General features: G+C 37.7%; 1 protein-coding gene across 8 annotated transcripts in view; it reads right to left on the bottom strand.

The window, feature by feature from the left end:
• Positions 1-1201: 1201 nt before the first annotated feature.
• Positions 1202-8780, bottom strand: part of LOC108702264 (formin-like protein 2) — a 105899-nt gene continuing 98320 nt past the window's right edge. For 4 of the 8 annotated variants that reach the window (XM_041579212.1, XM_041579210.1, XM_041579216.1 and 1 more), the window contains one exon: positions 1202-4376. Coding sequence is in view for 6 of the 8 variants with exons in the window: in XM_041579210.1 (XP_041435144.1) it covers positions 4267-4376 (110 nt within the window). In the remaining 2 variants the exon portion in view is untranslated. Of the gene's footprint in view, positions 4377-7172; positions 7267-8780 lie in introns of all 8 variants that reach the window. The other 4 variants (XM_041579211.1, XM_041579215.1, XM_041579217.1 and 1 more) reach the window with 2 other exon arrangements.

Below are 8780 nucleotides of genomic sequence, written 5' to 3'. Positions count from 1 at the left end.
CTTTGCGCACACAGTTTTTTTTTAAAAATTTCATAAATCGGCTCCTCCAGATTATATTTATCAGTCATGAAAAGAAAAATTCTCTGATCTCTCCAGGGTACAATTATGAGCTGTCATTCCACCCTCCAGGTGGCAGTACACTCAACTGAAGCAAAAATTCATGCTCACGGGCTATTTGTGACCCCCACAGCAGTGCTTTCCTACTATTCTGTTTTTTCAAGTGTCCTGGGCTTAGGTGAGCGGACTTTGTAGGTCTCCAGCCAAACACCTCCCCACTGATGCAGGGGCGCACAGTGGGGTCCAAGGATCAACCAATCCTTAGGGATATGGGAACAGATTCCTGAACTTTGTCTTAAGATAGAGCAGGTTCCTACTTCCTTGCAACTCCATTACAACCTGCCTCGTTTCTCCTATGTTTGGGATACAGGCTCACTTCAGGAGATACAGGGCTTCCTAGGCACAATAAAGATTTGAAGTTTGGAGACCATTTCAGATGGGATCAAGTAGATGGTGGGTAGAAATTTGCTTGGGCACAACCCCCCCACCACCACTTCAGCTACTATAAAATGTCTATTTGCATACTATACTGGCCCGAGCCTTGTTGGCTATTGGAACCATATAAATGATGACCAGCTTATATTAATATATTCAGCAGTGCTATATAATAAAAATATACGTATATCACAAATATACAGAAGGTTAAAAGGATTCTCTTCATTTCAGCCTCAACTTCTCTCTAGTAGCATCATGACAACCACTTCATATAAAATATAGCAAATATTGGGATAACCCTGAGGTAGTAATTGGAGATGCATGGCTGGACCAAAACCTTTGGGTTGAGTGGGTTTGAGTTGAAAAAAACTAGTAAATGATTCAGGCCTACAGGGCACATCGCCTGTTATCTAGTGACCTCCCTACTCTTCTATTTGGTTGATGGGACATTAACTGGCATTATCCAAGAAGTCTGGGCTTGGGCAGTAAGGTCCTTTCTCAACCTTGGACTGGAATGAGAAGGTATGGGGTTAGGGCGGATGCAAGTCGAGAAATTAATGAGCCATGTATTGCTAGTACTGATGACTGCAGTCAGGCTACAGCAACCTCTGAGGAATCCATTAATGAGCAACACTGTTCCAGAAGTGAAACTTATAGCTAATTACCGTTTCTTTTCCATAAATACAGAAGCAGTTCACTTATTAACTAGTAGTGGTGTAAATATTTTATTTGATCGTATGCAAAGACAGCAGTAAAGTAACATGAACTGGTTTTAGAAGACGTTTCTAATATCTCACTAGGAAAGAGGAGCAAGACACTAAAGAAAACATGCCAATACTTCTGACATTCCAGATAGTACTGTAAATAGCACTTTTCCTTCTGCAATAATTGTATTGTATGCCATTAATTTCCTTAGTTTCACTTCTATTAGTGTTTGAGTGCTGGATTAAACAGTTTTTGATTTATTTTTTTTTAACAATTATACATGACATGTTTTTCTATTGCTGCCCTTCTCTCCCTTTAAATACATGACAGATATTGTAGGCTGGACAGAAAAAATTCTCTGCAAGAAGTTAAACACCAACATGATAAAAATCTGTTCCTTTAGTTAAATATAAAATAAAAACAAAAACTATAAGTTAAAATAAAATTCCAATGGAATAGCAGAGGCTGATGCATTTCAAACAATATTTACAGTAATTATCCAAGGAATGGACTGGAAATACAAAGTATATAAAAAAAAACAAAAATTTGCATCAACCCTTCCCCCCGCCCCCGTAGCAAAATATCTGTACATTTAAAAACAGAGTATTATAAAACTACACAATATTTCAGGAAATTTAAATTCCGACCACAATTTAGACAGATGAAAACACAAAAGAAATGGATCCACCAAATTTAGCCATAGTGCAAAAAAAGTTTTGTTTTTTTTAATTATTTTTGCACATGCATTTTAAATTGGAACAACAAAATATTTATTAGATTCCTTGTTACTTTATCAACTAGTATAAAACAATCTTCTCCAAAGCGGTTAAATACTATACAACAATTTGTACAATTATCGGGTTAATACGGTATTTATTTTGAAAATATAAACCCAACTGCTTGACTCCATAAGAAGGCAAAATTACTGGAGAACTGAAGGTACATTCGAATCTCAGGTACCCACAGACGCAAAGATATTTTTGTGCATTGAAACTGAAACAGAACTATTTCTATTGACTCCTTGTGTAATTGTTCCAATTGATGGAAAGCAATGTTTTTTTGCAACAACTTACTTCCTCCTTAAATATATGGGGAACACCCCACTTTTTTTTAATGAGAAAACTGTATGTTTCTAGTGTATTTTAAGCTTGCGCCCCAAAACTTCTCATAAATGGAATTTACCCCCTCAGATGCCTTTTAATAAAAACAAGAACGTTTATTGATGTACAATCTCTCTCTGTAAAGGCTATAAAATAAAAGTTCTAGTGGTTCCCAAACTTTTGCTACACCTAGGGAGGCCCAGAACAGTGGCTGTCAGGGACACTAGGCACCGGACACTCCAACTCCATCAGATCAGTGCATGTACAGTCCTGCTCACTAAATATCAACCACAATTGTCTGGTGGGGTGCCTTGCCCCATGCTCTCTGTTGCCTATATTTAAATAAAACCCTTGTGAGATTCTGAGATAATCACTATTTGCTTTCCTCTGAACTCTTGCAAGCCAAGCTTTTGATATGAGATATGGGGCGAATATTTAATGTTCCGGATTCAGCCAGATACTAGCACTTTTTCAAATCTGGACGAATCCTATGGGGCAGGTTGAGCAACATTCCAGTTTTTACCGTCATTCAAGTTTTTTGCTGTGAAAAATCATGATGTCAAATATATTCAAAACTTGATTTTGCAAAACTTTAATATTCAAGATTTATTGAGTGCAAATAACTCAAGGTAAAAAAAAAATCATATAGAAGTTGAGTTGAGTTTGAGAAAAGTTTGAGTGTCCAACCAGCCTGAGACAATGGCAACTTAGGCTAATCCTACATGCAGAGCCAGTAACATCTTCAAGTAACTCGGATTGAAGGAAAATTATAGGAAAGAAATTCCCTTTACAAGGGACTTATCAAGGCAGTCTAATTTTCACTTCCCCCAGGCCAATTCTTTTTTGACACAAGCTTAAGAATCACGGGAAAAAAACATGAACACAAATGTTTTTGACCTTTAGTACATGTAGGCTTTTATCAGCCTTAATACTGTTAACGCTGATGGGTTGTTAGTTGTTTACTGATAAATAAGAAAATAAATGAGAAAAATGTATAATGTCCATTTGTTGTTGAGATGCCACCAGAACTCTAGGCTGACTCCTTGGTTTCTATCTCTCAGTCCTACTCATTAATTATATTAGTATCCATCGTGTCTTGTGGTCATGATATGCAAGACTTTTCTTGAATTAGTTTGGCTTGACCATACATCAGGATGTGCATAAAATATTTAAGAAAGGAAGTTGTTTCCTGACTCTTCGTTAGATGGATTGGTGATGTTTCATTGACAATAGCTTCCATCACGTGTCTTAAGCCCTTATTATACTGAAGACCATATGCAACTTTGGGGGCAGGTTGGCCACCAAAGCATTGTGTTGTAGACCTCTCTGACACAGAAAGGGGTTAAGTGCAACATAGGAACAAGACCATCAATTCCTGACAAACACGAAGACGTCAACTAACTCCAAGACAGCCGGATTAATCCTGTTTCTTTTTTAGACCATATCCAATTTACACCCAAGAGGAACACAGAATAAGGTCTTCAAAATACCAGCAGTGGATCATTATGAAGACCCAATGACATAGAGTTAGATGATTTCTCTGCAGACGACACACTTTGTTTTTCTTGTTTTTTGTTTTTAAAGGCCTCTTCTAAATCCACAGCAGATCATACTCTAGTATTACCTATTTACAAACACATAGGTCATTAAGAACCACCTAACAAAAAAAAAAAGACATGTATTTTACATTTTGGTTAAAAATACTGAGTAACGTATTGGTGTAAAAAGATACCCGATCAAATCAAGTCCTATTGCTTTGTTCCATTTGAGCAGGTATATCTGTTAGGCACTTGTTAGTTACAAAGGTAAAGACTTCATGGAGTGGAAATCCCATATGCAGTTTATACATCTTTAGGGGGTGCAAAGACAATATTGATTTCATAAAGAGCCTTAGTTGGTATCATATGTGGCTCATTAGAAAAGGATGAGTGTCCAAGAACCCCTTGGCTTCAGTGGCTGATACTCCAGCTCAAATAGTCATCTCAGCACCATTTGCAGAGCGCATGTTCTGGTCATCAAAACGCTTTCTCACACTTCTCCGCAGGGCATCAACTCTTATGTACGGCTGGTTTCTAAGATCTAAAAAGGAGAGGAAAAAGTTAGCAGACTGTGCTTTGTTCCTCCAATGAGAAGTAAGGGAAAAAGGGGTAGCTGGCAGCCAATCAAAGCAGCTTGTGCAGAGAGACCAATAGAAAGCTCTCAGAATTTTGTTTTTGGGAGGTACCAGTAAAGAGGAGTGGTAATTGATGAATAGGGATATGGCGTATGTACAAGATTAACGTTCAGTAAAACTAGAGAAAATATAGGTTAATTCAGATTATTCCATACTGGGATACAGAAGCAAAAAGGTGCAAAATATGTGCCTGTTATACCATAGCAACCAATGAGATGTTTGCCTCTATAGACCAGTAAATTGTACATGTTGGTCAGGTTACGTCAACTGAAGCACAATTTGCCCCTGTCCTTACGTCAATCCTGTTCGTACAGGGGTATGTTCCCCAGGCTAAGCCCTAAGAAGACATCTTTTTTTTTTAAGCAAAGTGGAATGGAAGACAAAGTATTGGATGTGGCCCCCATTTCTGTGACTGACACTGTTAGTGTTACTGGGAGGTGAAACAGTGCACTAAAAGGATTGCGGGAGTATGAAAAAGAGGTTAGATATTAATATATATTTGCTGGATAGTGGCGGGTAGGAATGTGGTTGTTTCTGTTAGAACTGGAAAACCTTAAATATAATACATGTGGAGACTGTTAAAAGGAGACGTCTCCCCAAAACAGTGATTAAATGATGCTTTAGGAGATTAAGATTGTGTATGTGATTAAAAAGGTAAATTCCTCCGTTTTCAGTTTGGGTATACCTTCCTTTATCTTTCAGACAATAGAAAATGAGCTTCTTGCAACCAATGAATATTGATTCTTTTGTGTGTCATGCATACCATGCCATGTTGCTTGTATTAGCAGAATTAAGGTTAAAAATTCCCACAATCCCTTCCCACACTGCTACTATAGGCACCGTCTCTCCCTACTATACCTGCTATCCCACAGCCACAATCCCTTCCCAGAGACTATTTTCCCACTGCTACTATAGGCACCATCTCTCCCTACTATACCTGCTATCCCACAGTCCGTTCCCAGAGGCCATTATCCCACTGCTTCTATAGGCACCATCTCTCCCTACTATACCTGCTATCCCACAGCCACAGTTGCTTCCCAGAGAATATTATCCACTGCTACTATAGTCACCATCTCTCCCTACTATACCTGCTATCCCACAGCCACAATCCCTTCCCAGAGACTATTATCCCACTGCTACTATAGGCACCATCTTTCCCTACTATACCTGCTATCGCACAGCCACAGTCCTTTCCCAGAGTCTATTATCCCCAGGTGCTGTACAGAAAATTTCTATTACGCTGTTCCTGGTGGAGGATGGACCACTGATGGTACGTGCACCTGCTATTTAGTTGGGGGAAATTTATGAGCTGACTCTGAAGTGTTTGTAGGCAATATAGCAGGTACATGCAAATATATAGGCAATGAGTATTCTGCACACTACTGTCTACCTTTGACTTTGTTTCCCTAAGGACATGGCATGTACTGCACTGGGCAAAAAGCTCACACATACTTATACTTCTTGTACTGTGTCAGCTAAATTTATAGAGAAAGAGTAGTCAGCACACGGATTCTCGATATTCTTTAAGGATGGTGCACGTTCTGCAATGGCCACTTCCCATTGGCAAACAATACTGTGTAGAAATTGAACAGCACCATCAATGCTTGAGTAGTTTAAAAAGCCTTTATTTGTGCTTTTGTGGGCATCACCGCAACGTTTCAGGCCATGCGGCCTTTTATTAAGCTTACTGACAAATTCTAATACAACAATTTATACCCTTAAACATCTAGTGGTCAATATAGTGAACAAAATATTTTAACAAAAAAGACAAAAAACAGGACCAATTGCAATAATCAATAAAATAGTGTCAGTTAACAATTACGTCAATCAAGTGATATCAATAGATAGAAGCTTGACACGATAAAAAACCATCACATAGTGCATCTGTAAAAAGATAAAGACATAGATCATAATTAAAAAAGCTTTTTTAACTTTATATTAAATTAATTATACGGTTTTTTAATTATGATCTATGTCTTTATCTTTTTACAGATGCACTATGTGATGGTTTTTTATCGTGTCAAGCTTCTATCTATTGATATCACTTGATTGACGTAATTGTTAACTGACACTATTTTATTGATTATCGCAATTGGTCCTGTTTTTTGTCTTTTTTGTTAAAATATTTTGTTCACTATATTGACCACTAGATGGTGTTTAAGGGTATAAATTGTTGTACTTAGAATTTGTCAGTAAGCTTGATAAAAGGCCGCATGGCCTGAAACGTTGTGGTGATGCCCACAAAAGCACAAATAAAGGCTTTTTAAACTACTCAAGCATTGATGGTGCTGTTCAATTTCTACTCAGCTAAATTTATAAGCAAATGGGTATTACCCTAGGGAATAATGTGGGAAAATGTATTCCAAACTATATTAATCTTATTTAATTGTTAGTGCTGCGGCAGAGATGTAACGTTTCATGATAAAAAGAAGCTATCTTGGATAGAGTTGTGGGGGCTTGATCAGTTTCTCTATAAAGTAATTTCATACCTTGTTTATATATAGGGATAGTTTTATACTTCTCCCTTAGATACATTGAAACCTCAATTTTACCCTAATTGTAAGTTTTATCCACAAATAGCAAGCCCTACTAATAAACAAGGTATTCTTTGGTATATAGTCTTCTGAAGCAGTGGAGTGTGTGAGCAGTGACATATCTGGCATACAGAGAGAGGAGGAAACCAAGTAAAAAGTAATGCTTGCCAGCTTTGTGTATCCTCCACCACCGGTGTGCTAGAAGAATTCCTTACCCTCGAATGAACATTTGGAAATTTAGTGATATTATTCTTCTTTAGGGCTAAACAGGAAAAAACACAAAATGATGGTTAAATAAAAAATAGGGGTTTAAGGAGTAAAGAGATTCTCCATATTCCTGAAGGTGGGTTAGGTGCGAGAGCAGGAAGACGGGCAGGGGTAAGGGCAGAAGGGAAGGAGGTTAAGAAGAGCAAGGCTGCAGATAAGAAAGTCCTTCTGGTTTCCTTGTGATTGTAATTAAGACAGATGTAAGGGCAAGCTGCTTTGAGGATTGGCTCCAGGAAGATCATTAATTACAGCAATGAACACGAGAAGAAAGAAAGTTTTTACAGTTTTACAAAAAATGTAATCCTTGCAATATAATCTCACAAAACCCAGAGGAGGGATCCATAATGTCCAACCTTATGCCATCCCAGCATGTAGTAGGACATCTAGATGCATCACCTAAGCCTATTTTATTAATAATGATCCATTCAAGACCCTCACCTATGTTAATCCCAGGAAAAAAAGGAAAAAAGTGTTGGACTGGGGCTTTTAGAACCAACCAGAAAACCTGGCATCTAGGACCCTCTTTCACAATTATTAGATGGAGACAGTACCAAATGGTATAGAGCTTATATTGGTGTATATAGAAATTAGAAAGTGCTAATGGGCATTGTCCTAAGCTGCAACCCACTAGGATCTGGGACCACTGATGGGTCTGCAGATACTCTGACAGTTCCATCTGTAGTAGGGAGATAATAATGCACAGCTGTTAAAAGGGAAGTGATTCTAAGCACCTTTAAACCACAATTTTTCGCCTTTCTCCCCTGTGTTTTGTGAGATTCAGTTTCATTGATACTTTTATACTTGAACAATAACAGGGTTTTTCCAGTTCCAATGCAATAATGTATCTATATAGTGTGTGTATATATATATATATATATATATATATATATATATATATATATTAGTTCCTTATATATAAAATTAATTAGAATTAAGGGGGGTTACGCAGTAACAGAATCACAACAGTAACCCACAACAACCAATTAGCAATTACCTTAACCTGGGACAATAAAAACGGTATTTGACTGACTGACTGCCATGGGTTACAGTGAGGCAAGCTATGTGACTGCATAAACTTCCTAATGGCACTGAAGATTTTAGTGATATTGCCTGGGAACTGGAAAAAATGAATTAAAAGATATGCATAATGGGAGAAAATCCAGTGCTTGGATATTTCATGCAGATGTGAGCATGCATATGTGGAGGCAGATAGGGGCAGGCTGTGCTGCAGAGAACAATTATTATCTGGACAGGCACCATTTCGAAAATTTGCAATCATTTGCCTGGTTTTCAAGGTCAAGTGAAATAAATTCCCATTCAATGCAGGAAGGGTGTAGACCTTTTTTCATAGAATTGCAATTGTTCGACCTGAATTTTGAGCCTGAAACACTATGTCCAGTAGTTTCTATATAGTAGGCCAATTATTTGTTATACAAGTTCTGGGGCCAGAATATAAGAAAATGCAGATGCTTTGTCGAAAGATCAGTTGAGCCATATCAATGAAATAGA

The sequence above is a fragment of the Xenopus laevis genome, chromosome 9_10S (assembly GCF_017654675.1).
Source record: "Xenopus laevis strain J_2021 chromosome 9_10S, Xenopus_laevis_v10.1, whole genome shotgun sequence".
Lineage (NCBI taxonomy): Eukaryota > Metazoa > Chordata > Amphibia > Anura > Pipidae > Xenopus > Xenopus laevis.
Note: the sequence above shows the minus strand (reverse complement) of the source record. Positions and strands in the feature narration are given on the sequence as shown.